Genomic DNA, 22464 nt, shown 5'->3' with positions numbered 1-22464 from the left:
TTTTTTTTTCTGGAACTATCAAAGCTTTGAATTTCAAAAAAATGGTCGACAATCGAAGCATTTGAATTAAAAAAGTAGTAAAGTATTTGAATGACTATCAGAGGCCTAAAAAGGTATGCCTTTTAAATATTATTTTCAATTTTTTTTTTAAATTTTTTATTATTTTTTATATTTTTCCAAGGGCTAAGAAATTTTGACAAGTGATGTTTTCCAAAAAAAAAATATATTTTTTTCTAAGACTATCAAGGCTTTTAAATTACAAGAAAAATCGAGAAGTTAAATATTTAAAAAAAAAATAGTAAAATATTTGGATCACTATCTGAGGCCAATAAATGTTTGCCTTCCAAATATTTTCTTCGGATTTTATTCCTTATTATATATTTTTTTTTTAATATTTTTCAAAACCTAAGAAATTTTTGAGAGAGAGAGGATATTTCAGATTTCCCAAAAAATACATTTTTGGAATTTTTTCAGTTCTTTTCTAGAAATTTCAGAGCTGTAGAATTGCAAAAAATGGACTGCTTTAAAATTACACAAATTACATTTAAAAAATTTTAGTTTTTTTTTTTAACTATCGAAGTTGTTGAAATGCACAACAAAACAATAAAACAAAAAATTGAGGATTATCAAGGCAATATTTAAAAAAATAGTCAAATATTTGGATGCCTATCTGCGGCCAAAAAATGTATGCTTTTCAAATATTTTTTTTTTTTTGGATTTAATTTTTTATTTTTACTTTTTCATTTTTTAGGGCTAAGAAATTTTTATAAAGGATGTGGAAGGGAGGAAATTTTTAACTATGTTTTTTATTGCATTTTTATAAAACATTTTCAGAGACTATAGAAGGAGATATGTTAGGAAAAGAAGAATTACAAGAATCAAAATTTCTGAACTTTTTCCAAGGAATTTTTTAAGATTCTCAAAAATTGCAAAAAAAAAAAAACAATAGCGACTAAAATATGGAGTAAAAAAAATCTACTAATGAATGCATTTTTCAAATAATATTAGAATGATTTGGAGATTTTCGGACCAATAAAAAAGGACTTATAATTATATTTTACCAAATGTATTTTAATGCATAAAAATTTTAAGATTTTTACAATTTCAAAATTATCTCTGCGAAATCGTTCTGCTCACCCTATAACTATGCAATATTGTATGATGTGACCCATAAAATATACCTCACAATTTTACAATTCTCCATATAACTCATGAAAAAAAAAACAATCCTCAGCAAAAGAAGTCTGGTGCGGAAACCAACTGTCAACTCAATGGTGGCCTATCTATCTTAATAAATCCAAGCAAAGAGAATTGCTACAAATACGAACACATGTTGATGAAACCGCCAAAACCGCATTACAAATTAGTTTATGTTCTTGACAACATAATTCTACATTGAAAGAAGAAACGCAGGCAAGAAAGGCTGGCTGGCGGCCACCCGCAAATTTCAAAGCTCAAACGAAAAAAAGAGACACATAGAACAGGCATCAAGGGAAATACATGTCTCTTGCTGTTGGTGTAGCAAAACCAAGCCAAAAAACCTTGCATATTTTAAGGCGTAGTTTTTTTGTGTTCTTTCTTGCTGGCACTCAGAACATTTCTATTTTTCTGTTCTTTTGAAAAAAGAGAAAAATACGAAAGAATGAAAGAATGAAAGGAAAGAACACAACGATGGCATTGTAGAATAGATATATTTGTATGTTCGCCCACAAATGAAATGGCACACCTAAATTTGGGTTTCATACGAAAGAAATAAAAAATAAAAGAAACCAGAGCACCATAAACGATTTGACTTTCAAAGTGAATTAAGCCAAGTAAAACTATAAATTTTTGTAGTTTCCAAAAAGGAGTTGCACTTCTTAGAGGCATTGAATTAAGTCTTAGAATTTTCTTCTATTTTTTTTCTACTGTTTCCTCCCACTCCTTGAGGCTTAGTATTTAAATATTTCTTTTCTACTTTTTGCAAATGTATGCGGGATGCAAACATGAGACACGCACACACCCAAAAAAATCAACATGACATGGACAGTTTACTTTGAAATACAACCCCTAAAGATAAAACAAAACGAAGGAAAAAAAAAACAATCTCAATTTTCTCAACAATTTTCTATCATGGCTTTTATTTAAAAGAAATGCCTTTAAGGGTTTTTCTGTGGTTTTTTCTTATATTTTGTGGGGGTTTTGGTTTTACAGCAAATTTTTTCTGCATTTCGCCTTTTTTCTATCTAAACTAAATGGAAAATGACAAGACCATAAGTAGCGTAAAATTGAGAAAATATTTCAGCATTCAATTTTTTTCGGTTTTAATTCGCTGGAGTGGGACAGCACTAAGGGAAAGTTTTTACAAATTTGTGATATCTGCTTTTTTATGCCTGAAATTGCATCCGGTTTACAGTGAGAAGTCCAAAACTAGCAATTAAAATAGACAATTTGAAGATATATCTTTTGAATTATGCATAATTACTTATTTTTGATTATTTAAACCAATTTTTAGAAGTATAACAGTTTTGTATAACAGTTTTGAAACTGTTATACAACCTGAAACCATGATATTTTGGTGTTAATTTAAATCTAAAAACTAAATTAAGGCCTATAATAAGTGTTATACCACATTTTTCTATTGAACTGGACCGATTTTCCGTCTTTTTGAGCTGTATAACAGTTTTATTTTATATGTTTTCATTTTTATTAATTTTTATGCTGGAAAAGGTTTTTTGGCAACGGCCTTGATAATGTTTAGGACATTACAATGTCTGTTTTCGTAATATAACAGTTTTGTATAACACTTTCTTAACTGTTATACTATCAAAAACTAACATTTTTAATGTAAATTTTACATGGAAACTAATTTGAGGCTTACAACATGGGTTATAATCTTTTTTAAAATTGCGTAGCCAACATTTGAAAACTTTCTAAAATTGTATATATTTTAAAACAGTTTTGCATTAAACATCTAAAACTGTTATACAGTTTCAAAATTGCACATTTAAAGGAATGTAGTATCACATGGAACGAATTTTCTGTCGAAAAAATTGCAATATGTAATTTGTTGCTACAATATATTACAGTTTTTTCATCATCCGTAGTTGTATAACAGTTACGTTTTAAATTAATCGCATTTTATGGAAAGTTTTTCTGTTCAAATACATCCTAAAGATATCTAAAACAATTTTGTCACATTTCCAATCACATTTGGTGAAGTATAACAGTTTTGTATAACACTTTCGAAACTGTTATATAACCTGAAACTGGAGTCTTTTATTGTAAATACCTAAAAATCAAGTCTTCTAACATATTGGTATCTTAAATTTAACCAAAATTTCCCTTTCCTTGGCTGTATAACAGTTTTATACATATTTTGTACCATTCCATGGGCATTGTTTTAGATAAAAATTATATTTTTGTTTCGAAAACGTTCTTGATGTGTCTAAGACAGTTTCTGTCACTTTTGTAAGTACATTTTCTGCAGTATAACAGTTTTGTATAACACTTTCGAAACTGTTATACACCTTTAAACTGTGGTATTTTATTGTAAATGAAGCTTTAAACGAATTTTATTCACAAAAACCAAGCCTTATAAAGAATTGTCTGTAAACAGTAACCGAATTTCCGCATTCCTTGTCTTTATAACAGTTTTGTGTGTTTTTGTGTAATTTGATCAGCATTTTTTAATTAAAATTGGGGAGTTTTTGTTTCAAATATGCCCCAAGGCAATTTGTGCCACATTCCTAAGTACATTTCGTGAAGTATAACAGTTTTTTATAACATATTCGAAACTGTTATACAACCTGAAAATGTAATTTTTAAAGGATCTTTAACTTGTGAATCCAATTTGGGACACATAACAAAAGTTGCAACAGATTGAGTTGAAAAATATCACAGATTTGACACAATATTTTATATTATAACACTTTTGCTGTATCTGAAGGCAATTTGATGGGTACTTTGTTTAAAAAAAGTTATTTCATAGCCTATTCAGGTCCCCGATTTTTTTTTTCAACAATTTACGCAAATCTACCGAAATTTCCCCAATTTTACTGTATTTGCTTAACCGTTCCAATTGAAATATCTAACCCTTCCTACACTTGATTTGTCTGAGAAATATGCCAGATATTCCATTATCCTCTGGGTTTTCTTTGTCATATTTTCTATATCTATAAAATACAATGGGTACAATTTTTACGAAAATCTCGCAAAACACAACTTGGCACATTTACATAACGATTTTGAGCTAATTTTTGGTTGTATAACAGTTTGGTATAACAGTTTCAAAACTGTTATACAAAGTAAAAATTATATTTTAGAGCTAATTTGCTCCTTTCTTTAAAATTTTTTGCAATAAATGTAGTTATACGATGTACTTAAAATAAAAACCAGGCAGGATATGACTTCGTCCTTGCATCCTTTTCTAGTTTTCCGTAAACATAGAACAAATTCAAACAAACATAGAACAACTTCTATAACTTACATTTTTTATGCTTTAATAATAATTCTGGTATTATTTAACAGTATAATACAGTTTCAAAACTGTTATACGATCTTAATATTAAAATTTTGAAACTTATTTGAAGTTTCATTAAATGTGTATGCCAACCGAAAGTGGTTAAAATTATGATTTCTTCCTTTTTGTTATTCAATATTTTAAAAACTTTAGTCTTATACATTTTTTAAGTAAATCTTTTTATATTTTATTTAATTCTAATTTTTACATAATTTCTTGCAGGCAACTTGTTGACCTTTTAAGACAAAGGACCCCTCCCCCTCTCCTTCCCTTTAGACTTATCCTTATTTTATCCAAAAGAAAAAAAACTCAAGTGAAATGAGCCCCAAAATTGCCGACAATAAAATAAATAGTTTTGGGTACGAACAACAAACCCCAATTGCTGTAATACTTTTGGGTCGAAAGTGATGTCCTTTTAAAAGTCAATATCTACATTCATTATTGTCTTATCCGAAAAGGCAACACAACAAAATGGGATATTTTCTTTTCAACATAAAATATGTTTTTTTTTTCGTTTCATTTCCCAAACAATTTGTTTTCTTTTATATTCAATCTAGAATCTTTTTTTTTTTTTTTTGTATGTCCAAAATCCCTAAGTCCTTTTAGATCCACTTTTGTAAAGAAGAAAAAAAAAACCATGTTGTCTTTTGTGTTTCTTAAGGTGTTCTTAATCGTACTTTAGTTGGGTGTGTATGTGTGTGTTTCTTTGTGTTCTCCATAACAATATAAAGGATAATCCTTGCGATCAATAAGAAATTACCAATATTTATTTTTGTGTAAGACATCCTTTTTTTCTCATGTTTTTAGGAGGAGTGGAAAAACATCTTTGTTTTTCTCCTCCTCCTCCTCACCTCTGTCTCTTACCTTTAAGTCGTAATGTTGTTGACAATATTGTAAGAAGGAAAATATGTATAAGTACCGGCTTACGAGTGATAACAGTAAATCCCAACGCAATAGTAAATAAAATATAAGCATCCAGATGTGTCTCTCCACGGAGGCTTTTAGAGTGTATCATAAACTCCGGATGGAGAGGGAGAAAAAAGGAGTTTCCTTGTTTGTTTTTCTCATTTTATTTCATGATTTCTCATTCTGGTCTGGTTGGTTGTTATCCTTGTGGACTTTTCACTGTCGCATTCAACTTTATTTTCTCACAGAGATAGCAATTTTCTTAAAATGTTTGAATAAGAAATAATTGTCGTGGGACTAGTTTCCTTTTTTTATTTCTACTTTGTTGCCTTACCTTTTTCAAATGTTTGTTATCCATCTATCCCTTTTTCGGTAGATAAAACATAAATTGAAATATCTATTTGTTGTGGCGACATGCGAGACATTGATGTTGTAGTTTGGTAATAAAAATGTAAATTTCCTTTTGATGGATATTGTCATTTTTTTGTCGTTACCATGTTATGGCTTATGCTGGATATAGTTTTGTTGGGGGAGGGATTTCCATATATGGTGGTGGTTTCTGGGAAAAAACATGATGTTATAGTTTGCAAAGAGCAACATAAATGTGATGTATCCTTAAAATGTATATAATAAATTTTCCTGTTTTTCATTAAAGGCTATAAACATAAGTTCGATAAAATATCATTCATAGTACATCATTCATAAATATATTTTTTATGTATTTTGGGGGAAATATTGTCTAAACGCCTTTTTCTGTAATTCTCAGCTGGTAAATGCGAGTATAACAGGTCTGTATAACAGTTTTAGGAGCGATATTCCATGGAATAAAGATATATTTCAATTCCAAATTCAAGTTTGACGATTCGAAGCAGGTTTAGTTGAGTATAACAGTTTTGTATAACAGTTTAAAAAATGTACCCAGTCCCAATTTTCACATATTTTGGGAAAATATTGCCTAGAACCTCTTTTTCTATAATTTTCAGCTGTTAAAAGCGAGTATAACAGTTTTGTATAACAGTTTAAATACGATATTTCATGGAATATATACATATTTTCAATACCGAATTCAACTTTGACGATTCAAATCAGGTTTAGTTGAGTATAACAGTTTGAAAAGTGTTATACCAATGCAAAACCCAATTTTTTTAGATCATTTGGAATTCTAAAGATTTTACATTGTATAACATTTTAGTGTCGTTTTTATGTATTTTAGGAAATTTTCATAACTCTCAGGCGTTAAATGCGAGTATAACAGTTTATTAAGTGTTATACAAATGTAAGACCAAAGTTTTCGTTTTACAGTGTATAACAGTTTAGTGCCCTTTTTTTATGTATTTTGAGGAAATATTCCTCTTTTTCTATAATTCTCAGCTGTTAAATGCGACTATAACAATTTTGTATAACAGTTTAAAAAGTAAGTTTCATGAAAAAATTGTATATTTTAAATTTCAAATTCAAGTTTGACTGTTCGAAGTAGATTTTTTTGAGTATAACAGTTTTGTATAACAGTTTAGAAAGTGTTATACTCATGCAAAATCCAAATTTTCTTCAATTATTTCTAATTTTTAACATTTTACAGTGTATAACAGTTTAGTATAACAGTTCCAAAAGTGTTATACAACGGAAAAATTTATTTTTTCCTAAATTTTTCCCATTTTCATTTCAATGACAGCAATTTAACACGACTCTCTCTACAGTTGTTTGTGATATAAGACCAACTTAACATGATTCAGAGTAATTAGCTATGGTCTTTCATACTGAACCCTCTTTCATACTAAACACTCTTATAACCTAACGTTATGGTAAAATGCATTTCACCCTTTCTGCTTATTATGCATAAAATAACATCTTGTTTTTTGTGGGTTTTCATAGAACCTACCAAAATGTTTTTATTTTTCTTTTAATCCTTTTGTTCAAAATCTTTCACACACAAATTAAACAAGGCATATCGTTTGGTATTTCAAAATTTCTATTTATTTGGGGGGAGAAATTCACAAAAAAGCTACTTTCTCTCTATGGTAGATGAACAAAAAGGTAAAACCCCGAACAATACACCCTTGTTAGAACACAAAACCTGACATTTAGTTACCTAATAATTGATGTCCTTTTAATTAGGGTTGATTCGAAAAAAAAAAAAAAAAAAAAATACATAATAAGGTCAATGATGATGATATTCATGTCCTTTTTGCTCAATCAACCTTGTTGTTTTCTTGTTTAGAAATCCATACTTTCCTTTGAATCCTCTTGTTGTTAGGGTTTCCATATTACCCCTGGCAAATTGTATTTAATTACAACGGTGTTTTTTTTTTTTCATGCGTTTTCCTAGGATTAATTTATAATAAATTTGTTATTTTTCGAATGAAATGTATTAATTATGTTATTCTTGTTTTTTTCTGTCTCATTTTAGGTAAGTGGCGTCAATGATGTGCTGACAAATGCCCTGAATCAAAACAATGTAAGGTTTTTTTTATTATTATCATTTTTTTATGATTAATTTTAATGGGAAACGAAGTAAATTTAATTACATTAATTTAATTGCGATAACGAAGTGATGTGCATTGTAAAAAACAAATGAGATTTGTGGTTTTTAATAATAACACCAACTTAATAGGTTTAAAAATATTTAAATAGTTTTTTAAATTATTTAGTTTGTGCTTCAAAATATTTTTTGGTTTCAAGTTCCATAGTTATTATGTGTATAACAGTTTCTATATAACAATTATAAGGCTACTACATTTCTGGAAATATTCGTCATTTAAGAGTCTTTGAATTTCTGACGTTTTTTGTGCGTATAACAGTTACAGTATAACAGTTTGAAAACTGTTATACTACTTTAATGTTTGACTTTTTACCAGATTTTTATGTTTTATCACTTAAAATGCAAAATCAATAATTTTTTACTCAAAATATAAACTGTTATACGCCTCAAAACATATGACTCATAAGATATGTACTGTTGTTATGAGGTATGTTACTGTTGTTATGTTAGTATGTTATTTCATATTTGTGACGTTTTTTTGCATGTATAACAGTTATAGTATAACAGATTGAAAACTGTTATTCAAAAGAAATGTCTGGTTTTCAACGGGATTTTTATGTTTTAGCCTTTTGAGTGCCTTATAATTAAATTTTGACTGTAAATGTGGGTTAACAGTCTAAAACAATTGTTCAGTTGTGTGTTTTTGAGTTTGTGACGAGTATAACAGTTTCAAAATTGTTGTATAAATAAGTTGATCGATTTTTTACTAGATTTTCATGTTTTATGCATTTGTTTTGCATAATCATAGTATTTTATTAAAACTGTTATACACTCCAGAAATGTTTTTTATTGCTTGTTAAAAGTTATAACATCTGTTATAATTCGGAAATAACTATCTATGTTTGTGTTTTAATTGAAATTACGACTTTTTTACGTGTATAACAGTTACAGTATAACAGTTCGAAAACTGTTATACAAAGGAAATATTTAGTATTTTAGCTGATTTTTATGTTTTAGCATTTAAATGTTTTCAGTTTTTACTCTAAATTAAAACCCATACTTTACAGGCGTTGTTTTATTGTTGTTTAACAACAAAAAATGAATATTTTCCCAGGTTGACCGCACACACACACACATAAAAAAGGACGCACACACCACTGCATTGTACACATTTTTATTTACATTTTAATTTAATTTTATCTGCGTCACAAAGTAACAACTATTCTTTGTTTTTCTGCTCATACCGCAATAACTCTTCATGTCATTGCCTTGTTGTGATGCAAAGGCGACAACATGAAATACTGCAGCTGCAACAGCTATGGCACCGTTTTTCTCCTCCTGCAAAAGTTCATAACAACTTGTTGTCGTTGTCGTCTCCTTTTTACACATGGTTAATGCCTTTTTGATGGTTACCTAAATATGTACAAAAGGCTATCCATTCCTGGTGGTGTGGACCGACCCATGTAAACCAGACCACCACAGCCAAAGTGAAATGCCCACATAGAGTAAACAACATCGCCGTCGTCATCGCCGTCGCGATGTTATGCATTTTTAAATAGTCTGCTAGGTAGCCTTGTGTCCTTTTGGAAAAATAAAGCAAACAAAATGTGTTCCTAGTTTTGTGACCTCACCTCCCATGCACTTCTCAGTTCTCAGGGGAACAGGAAGGGAGCAAAAGGGAAAAATGATGCATCACAAATGCAGAGAAACTGAAGGCTTCTACCATATACTCCATACAAAGGAAATATTTTGCAGAAAGGCAAAATTTATATATCCCCCCATTCGCATGACGGGGTAAACATTTGCATGCATGTGTGTTGAAAGTGGAATCTGCTCAAACGATGAGACGACGATACACAAAGACTAGAACTAGCGGCTTCAGGTAACCGACGTACCATAAGCAAGCAGCAATATGGAAAATATTTTCTCTGTTTCTCTTCTCCTTTCATTTCATTTTTTTTTCGTGCTCTGGCATCCAGCTATGTGGCAAAGATTACAAAGAACTTTCATATCCATAGATTGCTTGCTCCATATGGATGGAGTATTAAAGATTGCTTGCATAGTTGCCTTCCTTTCCAATTCCCCCCACCTCTCTCTCTCTCTCGCTATTTTGCATTGTTCTCTGTAATGATGGGGTTTCAGCCTTATCCTGATAATGATTTGCATGCAAACACGGCGCAATTATCATTTGTCACCAATCTTTGGCACAGATGATGGTGATAATCAGGTTGCAGTTACAGCTTACAATTGTTGTTCGAGCTATGTGCTGCTCGCTTGGGTGATACAAAGCAAAAGAAAGCCTGAATGAATGACAGTCAAAGAAGAAGGCGAGGTGGAGGCGAGGAGAAGGCTTCGGAGAAAATGTACCGTAAAAGGCATTCCTCGAAGCCAACATTCGTTAGACGTTTAAACATAAACATCCATTAGACTCATGTTTCCGTTGCTGCCATTTATGTTCGTTGTCGTTCGTTCGTTTCGTTTCAAGTGGTCTAAAGTATGCTTAAATAACGTTGCAAAATTAGCCTGAAATTGCTTGTTGACACATGTTCTATAAGAGCAGGCACACAAATAAAAAAGAAGGCATCAGGCACAGCACATACAAAGTTCAACAATGCCAATTTTAGTTGGAGTTTTTTCGTCGTAGCCTTTTAGGTTGCGCTTGTTTGCAGGCAAGTTGATCCCCAAACTAGAATGCAATAAATTTTCTTGATTACAGCCTAAAATGTATGCAATGTCTTGCTGCTAAATGGCCATGCTTGATGTGTGAAATCTTGATTTCTTGTAATTTCACAAAAAAATAGAAGGCACTATTTCTTGATTAAGTAATGGGGATTTATGGAAGCGTTAAGTGGCGCAACAGCTTTTTAAGGTGATTTTTGGGGTATTGCTGTATGTAAAATATTAATTAAAATGCTTTTCTCCCAATTTTTAGTGTAATATAACAATTCAATTAGTTTTATGCAAAAATTTTGAGTATAACAGTTTCAGTATAACAGTTTTGAAACTGTTACACACCTTAAAAAATTCATATTTCTCAAGGTAATACCTATTGTCATATAAATTTTTAAAAATATGATCAATACTTGTTTCAATTTAGGTCATATTAGACAAAAATATGTAAAATGAAAAGCATCTTCCCTCAAATACTTGGTTTTTGGTATGTAGGTAATTGAATTATCACTAAAAACGTATTTTACTATTATTTTTATGTTGTATATCAACTGTAGTTTATTTTTCTGCAAAATTTTCGAGTATAACAGTTTCAGTATAACAGTTAAAAAACTGTTATACACCTCAAAAAAGTCATATTTTTCAATATAACGCCTATTATACTATGAATTTTGAAAAATATAATCAAGACATGTTCTATTTTAGGTAATTGAAAACAAAAATGCGAAAATAGAAAACCGCTGCCCTCAAATATTTAATTTCACCATGTGGTGCATGTAAAAGATTACTAAAAACTTATTTTACTATTGTTTTAATGTTGTAGATGAACGGTAGTTAATTTTTCTGCAAAAATTTCGAGTATAACAGTTTCAGTATAACAGTTAAAAAACTGTTATACACCTCAAAAAAGTAATATTTTTCAATATAACGCCTATTAAACTATGAATTTTGTGAAATATAATCAAGACATGTTCTATTTTAGGTAATTGAAAACAAAAATGCGAAAATTGAGAGCCGCTGCCCTCAAATATTTGATTTCGCCATGGGGCGTATGTTAAAGACAACTAAAAACTTATTTTACCATTGTTTTAATGTTGTAGATGAAAGGTAATTCATTTTTCTGCAAAAAATTTGAGTATTACACTTTCAGTATAACAGTTTTAAAACTGTTATACATCTCAAAAAAGTCATATATTTTAAGATAATACCTATTTAAATATGAATTTTATGAAATATGAGAAATACATGCGTTAATTTAAGTCACTGAAAACAAAAATGTGAAAAATGAAAAACATCTTCCCTCAAATATTTGATTTCGCCATGTGGAGTATGTTAAAGACAACTAAAAACTTATTTTCCTATCATTTTAATGTTTTTGATGAACGGTAGTTTATTTTTCTACAAAATTTGCGAGTATAACAGTTTCAGTATAACAGTTAAAAACTGTTATACACCTTGAAAAATTAATATTTGTCAATATAACGTCTATTGAAACATGTATTTTTGAAAATACGGCCAATGCATGCTTTAATTTAGCTCATGAAGGACCAAAATATGTAAAATGAAAAGCTTTTTTGCCCCAAATATTTGGTTTTGCTATGTGGGTTATATGAAATTTTCATTGAAAATTATTTTTACCATACTTTTGTTGTTGGTTTTCATTGGTTAAGTATTTTTTTGCAAAAATTTTGAGTATAACAGTTTCAGTATGATAGTTTTATAACTGTTATACACAGTCAAAAATTACTATTTTTTAGTATAACGACTATTTAAATACAAAATACATGCATATATGCTTTGATATAGGACATTTAATTTAAAATATCTAAAATGAAACTTTTTGACACTCAATATTAATTAAACCTGCTATTTACACACTCTACTCTGAAACACAAATACAATTTCAATATTTATTTTTAATTTTCCCTCATTTTGTGTGTGCTCGCTGTCCAATACTTTGATTAATAAAACTCTAAAGCCAATTAAATCGACTTAAAGCCAACAATTTCCATTATATTTTATATTGTTTTTAGTATATGGCGTATGTGAAATGTTAATAAAAATGAAAAAATAATATCATTTCGTTGTCATAGAGTAATTCTAGTGAAATTTACTGCAAAAATTTCGAGTATAACAGTTACGAAACTGTTATACACATTTAAAAATTCACATTTTTCAATAAAACGCCTTTTAAAACATAAATTATGGATTTAGGAATTTCCTGCAAAAAAATCGAGTATAACAGTTTCAGTATAACAGTTATGAAACTGTTATACACATTTAAAAATTCACATTTTTCAATAAAACGCCTTTTAAAACTTAAATTATGGATTTAGGACATTTCACATAATATCTGTGAAATTAAAACCAATTTTTTTGACCCCAAATATTAATTAAACCTGTTATTTACCGACTCCTCTACTCTGGAATACAAATACCACTTCAATATTTATTTTTAATTTTCCCCCATTTTGTGTGCGCTAGCTGTCCAATACTTTGATTTATAAAACTCTAAAGCCAATTAAATCAACTCATTGCCAACAATTTCCATAATGTTTACTGTCATTACACCACATTCAATTTATGCAATCCCAAATTAAGTTTTTTTTTCGTCGTCGACGTCATTTTATTATTGTTAGCCTGCCTCTGCCTCTGCACCATTGACCATCAAAAATGAGCTCATTTGGATATCTGCTAATGACATATATCACTGATGGACTATTTGTTAATGGTTGAATGAGCCTACTTAGGCCACAAAAGCAGCATATCATACAAATCAATTGCTAATTAGCCATATCAAATATTACATACACTTCAATATGGTCATTATTGTTATGATAATGAACGAGTACGATATACATTATTATGCTTCCCCTCCAAAAAAAAAAAATTAAGATCATTATCATCAGAGCAGATATGGCGTTTGCTGCAATCCTTTCTATGCGATAATATGATTTTTTTCGGAGGGGAACAAAAAAAAAGTATTCGGGACTTTATCAAACCAGAAAAAAGAACCCAGTCATTAGGTTTATTTGTTGCGACAACAAAAGATAAACCCCAAAAACCCGGGATATTGAATGACGTGATCCCTACACAAACACACACCGCCTTCCCCACACTCTCTTACAGAGTTGCAATTATTTGCCATGCTGAGCTGCGAACCCGACTGGATGGCTGCATGCATAAATGCGTAAGCAATTTTCAATGTATATGCAAATTTTCTTGTTTTTGTCCAGAGTCCACAGGGACATCAACATGAAAATTGACAGAGGGCAAATTTGAAAATCCATAAGGGTTGACTTTATTACATTGCACCAACAATTTTACCTTGTTATGATGGATTGTATGGCTAGCTGGCTGGCTGACTGGATGGATGGTTAGCTGTTTGGTTGGTTGTCACTCACTCATCCAGCCACTCTTTCGCCATATGTGGTATATTTGGCATATAGATGGAAAAAGAGAGTATCCTTGTTTAGTCCTTTGGCTTTAGGCTGATTTAATATCGATGCTAATGCTGTTGTCATCACTAACCATACTGCCGTTCGTTTTTTTTTCTGGGGTATGCATAGATAATGGGAGTTTTGGGGCATTTGTGTTGTTATTTGTGTTGTCCTGTGTATGTATGCGTGTGCGTGCGTGTAAGCTGCGAGCTGTTTGAGCTGAACTCATTTTGTAGCATTATCACATCTAATCAGAGAACCATAAACAAACAATAACCCCAGTCACAGCGTTTTGGGGAGCCTCTTGCTAAATATTTACACACACATACACATACATATAAACATACGTACATACATTCAATATTGTGTATATGTATGTGTAGTTTTTCGTGTCATTGATTTAGCCGATGATAATGTTTGCCACGACAGTAGTATTGCGTTATAGTGTAAAATGAAATTACCAATGTTGTGTGAAATATCCCAAAGTCGCATTAGTCGGATGGCACTGTATTGTAGCGTATTTTGTGGTTTCTATAAACAAAATGTGATTTGTAGAATTTCGTTGTTTTTTTTTTTTTTTCGTTTTTGGTAGAAAGGATATCTAAAATTTAATTTTATCGCAAATGCCATAAACAATTTTGCATTGGATCGAGATTAAATATGTTCAAAAATATAAATGTATTTATTTGTCGTTTGTGCCGCATGGAATTAATGTCATCCAGACATGTTTGAGCTTGGTTTCATTATATTTAAAAATTAATCTTATTTTGCAGAATTATTTGACGATTTAGATACATTTGGGTATTGAATTTGGATGTGTTATAAATAAAAATGTGTTTTTATGTAAAATTCGTTAGTATAACAGTTTGGGTATAACAGTTTTGAAACTGTTATACACAAGAAAAATAGAAATATTTGATTAAAAATAAATGAAGACATGTTCAATTTACATTTTTACTGATTTTTTTCCAATATATTTTGCAATTTTTTCTTCGAGTATAACAGTTTAGAAAATTATTTACATTAACAAACCTAAAAGTTTTGCATATTATAAAATGTATGAGTATGTTTGTGTCAGATGTGTTATAAAAAATATATTTTTATGGAAAAATCTCTGGTATAACAGTTTCAGTATAACAGTTTTGGAAAGGTTATATACAGGAAATATAGAAAAATTCGATAAAAATTTATTTGAAAATTTTTTTAAATTATATTATTATTTAGTTTTTGTAATTTTCTATTCAAGTATTACCAGTATAACAGTTAAAAACTGGTATACATTGACAAATCTTATAGTTTTTCATGGTATATTTGTTCTTAAGCAATATTATGCATTCATTTCGAGAATGACTGTTTCAGTACAACATTTTTAAAACTGTTACAAGTCATGATTTTTAACGAAATTTTGTTGTTTGAATTAGGTACAAAAATGTTCGAGAAAGTTTTAAGGAATCATAAGCCTAAATATATAGAAATAATATATCCGACAAGGTCATTTAGTTAGTATAACAGTTTCAGTATGCCGATTACTAAAATGTTACCCACCTACAACACCAATATTTAATAAAGACTTGAATAACTAATTTGTTTTAATGGATTTTTGTGCGTTTATTGCGTGCATAACAGTTTCAGTATAACAGTTTTAAAACTGTTATACAACTAGAAATCGATGATTTTAAACGAAATTTTGCTGTTGAAATTAGATTTCAGTTCATTTGTGAGTAAACATTAGTCCTAAATATATAGAAATAATTATTTAATACTTCTGGAAAGGTTGTTCTGTCAGTATAACAGTTTCAGTCCTCCCTAAAACACCAATATTTAATAAACAATTATTTAAAATCATCTAATATTTAATTTTATTGAATTGTAATTATTGTTTGTTGGTTCTATACAAACTTTGCCAGTATAACAGTTTTGAAAGTGTTATACATTAACAAAACTCTAAGACTTGGATGTCTAATTTGTTTACATGAATTTTTATGCATTTATGGCGAGTATAACAGTTTCAGTATAACAGGTTTAAAATTGTTATACATTTAAAAAATCATGATTTTTAACGAAATTTTGTTATTTGAATTAGGTTTCGAGAAAGTTTTGAGGAATCATAAGACTAAAATATATGGAAATAATTGTTAAACAATTATGGCAAGGTTTTTTGTTAGTGTAACAGTTTCAGTATATCAACTTCTAAAAAGTTACCAAGCTACAACATCTAAATTTAATAAAAATTTATTTAAAAACGGTTAACCGTTAATTTATAATTTCATAAAGTTATTAAGTTTTATGCAAATTTTGCTAGTATAACAGTTTGAAAACTGTTATATATTAACAAAACTGTTAGATTCGGATGTCTAATTTGTTTTCAAAGATTTTTATGTATTTATTACGATTATAACATTTTCAGTATAACAGTTTTAAAACTGTTATACACTCAAAAAATCATGATTTTAATGAAATTGTATTGTTCCTTTCTGATTCTGAGTGACTTCCACATGTTTGGAGGAGCATATTTTAAATAGATTAAATGCTATCGACATTTACCTTCTAATCTTTTAAACATTGTTTCTTATTAACGTTTTTTTTTTTTTTTTTGTTCGTATCAACTCTTTAAGGCCATAAGTTTCCGGTATATGAACTCCATTTAACATTGAAAGTTAAAGCAAATAACGAATATTCCTTCCTCGTTCTTCATTTCACCAGAATGCTGACAAAACAGACTTTACCTGGCCATCTAATTGTCATCATCGTTATTTCTAGGAACATTTTTAAGCTTTTCAAAAAGAACAACCATAGTTGGTGAAGGAGTAAAAAGTGACTAATAGTTCGGTTTGGGGTGGTGATGACATATACTAAAAATAAATTTCTATGTATATAGCCTGTACATATGTAAATGTATGACAATGCTCGTAAATACCTTGTTGACCTAGTTTAACGACACTTGGCGCATGTAGTTTCTACCTTCATTTTTTGTCTGCTGTCGTTTTTTTGTGATAAGTTAAAGCCCACGTGTTGGACATTAGGAGGGAGTTTCGTTTTTAAGCAATAATATATTATTGAAATGAAATTTCATAAAATTAAAGATTAATTTTATAAAATTTAATTGATCCCAAATTGAAGATGGAAAATTACGCCCAACAAAATTCTATAAATTAGAAAATTTGAAATATTAATATTAGGGCTAATAATAATTTTGAAACTTTTTTCAAGAATTTTCTCTTAAATAATGAACTTTCATAACTCACCACCCCAGTATTTTAGCACTTTGGCATTTTATTTCAAATCATAATAACGACATTCATTTTGGAGCTGCTGCTGCTCTTTTATTTCTTCTGCTATGCTCTTAATATGTGTGTGTCTGTATTTATGTCCTTCCTGTGTAAGGCTCTTCTTGTTCTATGTTGTATTCTGTCTACTGAATGACCTTTTTGCTCTGTTGTCCGGAGACGGAAACAAGAAAAAAATTGGAAAACAATGTATTATACATGGAAAAGCTTGTCACATGACATATATTGCTTGTTTGAGGTTTAGTTAAGAGGTATTTCTAGAAACAGGACTCTTTTTTTTTCTATGGAAATTTACTATTCATAAAAAAAAGAAAAAAAAACAGTCAATGAGACTTGTTAAAGAATAGACACAAAAAAAAAACGAAAAAATAAGGTAATGGAAGATGTTAGGTTAATTAATTCACTTTTTTTTTTTCTTCGACGAAGATTTAAACCTTCAATGTTAAATTTTTTTTCCTTTAATATTGCCAAAAATGATTAAAACCAACATAATATTGACAATAATTTAATTCTAATTAATTTGCTAGAATAACATCCATTAGCTTCAACACTGCTATCTAATATCCTCACCAAAATTGCCTAAAAGTATGCTTTAAAATTTAATAATTAATATTAGTTTTAAATTTGCCAGCTCAAATATTATTTCAGAGCAGCTGACATTGTTAATAAATTATGTTTCGTGGCTATTTATATTAAATTAATATATTTATTGCTTCACTCAACACTGCTGCTCCCAATACATTTTATTCTTCCAATATTTTTCATAGAATTGAAATTTACATAACAACAACAATAAATTCAATATATTGTTAGTAGGATTAATAGAGGGTTTCACTTTGCTCTCCGCCCACTCAAATACACCTTCTCTGAGACAAACTTTCTCACATGCACTTGAGTACAACACTTTTATGCTAAGGCGGCCTGATATTTAACAAATCTTCAAATGTATTGGTAAATATTGATTTTTGCTCTAGACAAATAATTGTGTCTCTGTGTAAGGTTCGTACGTTTATGTATTTATTAAGCATGTGCTTTAGTGTAGGTGTACACGCAGAGACACCGACACAAATGCACACACGCACACTTAAATCAAATAAAATAGGATTTTATCTAATGTCAATAGCATCATCACCATTATCGTCCTCTATAACATCATCTACACGTGTATGTATTTGGGTCTGCTTTGTAATGAATTTATAATGCAAATCATCTGTCTGTCTCTCTCTCTCTCTCTTTGTGGCTAAGTGGTTATGGGAAGGGTTTAATAAATTTTGGAAAAAATAAAATAAAATTATAAAATTAAAATTAAATAGATAAATGTATAAAAATAAAGAAACGAATAAATAAATGCATAAATTCATAAATGTTTAATAATACAATTTATTATTAATCTTACTAATAAAATTTATAACTGTTATATATAATAATAATCATAAATAATAATAAATATAACTATTATAAATAGTAAATTAATTAAATTTAATATAAAATCTAAACCAAATAGGTAAATACATAAAAAATAAATAAATAAATGCATAAATAAATATATTTAATAATATGAAATATAAAATAAATAAAAAATAAATATATATAATAAATAAAATTGAATAAATTTAAAAAAATATAAAATAATATTAATATTTTTATTATTATTATAATATTGTATAATAATAATAATAATAATAATAATAATAATAATAATAATAATAATAATAATAATAATAATAATAATAATAATAATAATAATAATAATAATAATTTATTATTATATTATATAATAATATTATTATATTATTATTATATATATATTATTATTATTATATATATTATTATTATTATTATTATTATTATTATTATATTATTATTATTATTATTATTATTATTATTATTATTATTATTATTATTATTATTATTATTATTATTATTATTATTATATTATTATTATTATTATTATTATTATTATTATTATTATTATTATTATATTATTATTATTATTATTATATTATTATTATTATTATTATTATTATTATTATTATTATTATTATTATTATTATTATTATTATTATTATTATTATTATTATTATTATTATTATTATTATTATTATTATTATTATTATTATATTATTATTATTATTATTATTATTATTATTATTATTATTATTATTATTATTATTATTATTATTATTATTATTATTATTATTATTATTATTATTATTATTATTATTATTATTATTATTATATTATTATTATTATTATTATTATTATTATTATTATTATTATTATTATTATATTATTATATTATTATTATTATTATTATTATTATTATATTATTATTATTATTATTATATATTATTATTATTATTATTATTATTATTATTATTATTATTATTATTATTATTATTATTATTATTATTATTATATTATTATTATTATTATTATTATTATTATATTATTATTATTATTATTATTATTATTATTATTATTATTATTATTATTATTATATTATTATTATTATTATTATTATTATTATTATTATTATTATTATTATTATTATTATTATTATTATTATTATTATTATTATTATTATTATTATTATATTATTATTATTATTATTATTATTATTATTATTATTATTATTATTATTATTATTATTATATTATTATTATTATTATTATTATTATTATTATTATTATTATTATTATTATTATTATTATTATTATTATTATTATTATTATTATTATTATTATTATTATTATTATTGTTATTATTATATAAATAATATAATTAAAAAATTACATTTTTTCTGTAATAAAACCAATTTTCCAACACGTATAGGGTGACATAAAAAACTGCAACAAAGTCAAGCGCCATAATTTCTACATTTTATTATTATTATTATTTTTTTTTTTTTTTTTTTGGATTAAAGCCAAATGTCGGAAATAGCATAAACTTCTAGAACGAGTTTAGATTTGTTCGAATTGGTCACCTTTGGCACGAATTATGGCCTTCAAACGGCCGATTAAACCGTCAGACGCTGCCCGAATGTTGCTCTGCGGTATTTTAGCTAATTCCCGGCAAAGCGCTTACTTGAGGTGATCGACACTTTGGTATTTTTTAGTGCCAACCTTCCTTTTCAAAATACTCTAGACTCAATAGACCGTTGGTATCCGGAGATCTCTGGGGGCCATTTTGTAACCATTCGTGGATGGCGCGTGCTGAGTGCAATGTTGCTGAGTCACGATCATTTTGTTTATTTACAAATTGCTGGACAACGAATGTTTTCTCATCGGAGAAAACCAAATTCTGCAGTTCACCACTTTCGGTCAAGCGAAGTAAATCTTTAGCTCTTTTGAATATATTTTCTTTCTGTTGTGGTGTAAGTTCTTGCACTGTTTGGAATTTCAATGGCTTTTCCCCGAGCTCATTTCTCAATATTTGCCGAACGGAATATTGCGATATGTTGAGCTCACGAGCCATTTTTCGACCACTGCGATGCGGGTTTCGATCAAGTCGCTTCTTTATTTTTCGAACCATTCCTGCTGATGTTGCTGTATTCTTCTGTCCACCTCCTTGATGTCGGGCTACGCTACCAGTATCACGGTAACGAGGGATGGTACTAGACACAAAAGATTTATTCACATTTAAATGCTGGAGTGATCTAAGCTTTCGGAAGAGTGGCTTGGGAATGACAGCAGTCTGAAGTTAGTTGCAGTTTTTTCATCTCACCCTGCACATTTTAACTCCTTGATTACTTAAAATTTCTAAAAAAATTATGTTATTTGACAGTATAACAGTTTACAAACTGTTATACTCTTTGAAAAATCATACTTTAACATTTCACATTACTTTCTATAAATTTCTATGCACTTTTCATGAGTATAACAGTTTCAGTATAACAGTTTTGAAACTGTTATACACTTTAAAAAACACAATTTCAATGAAAATATTTCATTAGAAATTACTTTCAAATATCTCAACATTTTTCGCACAAGCCTCGTTTATACATCCTTTTTCATATGCTAAACCATAAAATTTAAAATGTAAATTTACACATAATAAATTATTCAATGCTCAATAGATATCGAGACTCAGACACACTTTAGAATACAACATTCACTCTCCAGCTCAGTACTCCTCATTTATGTGTTTTTTTGCTGCTGTTGTTGTTATTTATACATTAGATAATATATTTTCGAAAAATAATAGCTCGTCCATAAGTAAACAGAAAAATAACAATCGCATTATGCAAAAACGTTTGTGTGATTTTTTATTCTCACACTAAAATCTCATTAGTTTTGAAACTGTACATCAATATTCAAATCGAATTTTCTTCTATATATTTTTGATATATTGAACAAATAATATTTTGTTTTCAGTGTAAATAGAGTAAGTGTTGTGGTTGCTGGTGTCATTGTTGTTATTGTTGTTGTGATTGCTGGAAAGTGTCAATATTTTGTGAATATGCATTATGTGTTATAATTGTCTAATGAAATGAAATGCAATGGAATAGAATTTCAATATAAATTGGGACAATATTTTATTATGATTTTTGAAATAGGTTTTTCTGTGGGTGGATTGCATTGAGGGTTTAAATGTAGTTGTGTTGTAGAAAAGTTTGATGAAAAAAATTTTTTTTTGTTATTTCCGTATTTTTAAATAAAAATTACTGCCTGTATAGAGTTTCCGATGCCACACAATGTACTAAAAGATGTCTTAAAACATAAAATAACAAATTGTCGTGTAAATCGTGTGTTTTGAAGTGTATAACAGTTTTAAAATTGTTATACTGAAACAGTTATACACACAAAAATGTTGTAGAATGCATAGAAAGTATTGAGTAATGAAAAGCAATGATTTTTGTAGTGTATAACAGTTTTGAAACTGTTATACCAAACTGTTATACTCACAAAATATGCATAGAAATTTATAAAAAAATTATTGCAAGTCAATTGAAATATAAATTAAAAATGTTTAATGTTTAACAAATATAATACATCAAGAAATAAATCAATTTAAAGGTATGTTAAATGAAATAAGGGCCAACTACAGGTCTTTGGTAAAAATAAACATCCATCCATTTCTGTAAAAAATTTCAGAAGCAATAAAAAATAACTGTGAGTTTCGAGCTTCTGATATGCATAACTATATCATTATTACATAAATCAACAGCATTTCCTTTAA

At 27.9% G+C, this 22464-nt stretch overlaps 1 protein-coding gene across 3 annotated transcripts in view; it reads left to right on the top strand.

Moving 5' to 3' along the window:
* Window positions 1–22464, top strand: part of LOC101893967 (maternal protein pumilio) — a 331172-nt gene that overhangs the window by 205489 nt on the left and 103219 nt on the right. For 2 of the 3 annotated variants that reach the window (XM_011292191.3, XM_011292192.3), the window contains one exon: window positions 7815–7862. The exons of the other annotated variant lie outside the window; for it this stretch is intronic. In XM_011292191.3, the coding sequence (XP_011290493.1) occupies window positions 7815–7862 (48 nt within the window). The remainder of the gene's footprint in view (window positions 1–7814; window positions 7863–22464) is intronic. 3 annotated transcript variants of the gene reach the window in all.

This window comes from Musca domestica, unplaced genomic scaffold, assembly GCF_030504385.1.
Source record: "Musca domestica strain aabys unplaced genomic scaffold, Musca_domestica.polishedcontigs.V.1.1 39, whole genome shotgun sequence".
In the NCBI taxonomy this organism is placed as follows: Eukaryota; Metazoa; Arthropoda; class Insecta; order Diptera; family Muscidae; genus Musca; species Musca domestica.
This window is presented reverse-complemented; position numbering and strand designations above follow the sequence as displayed.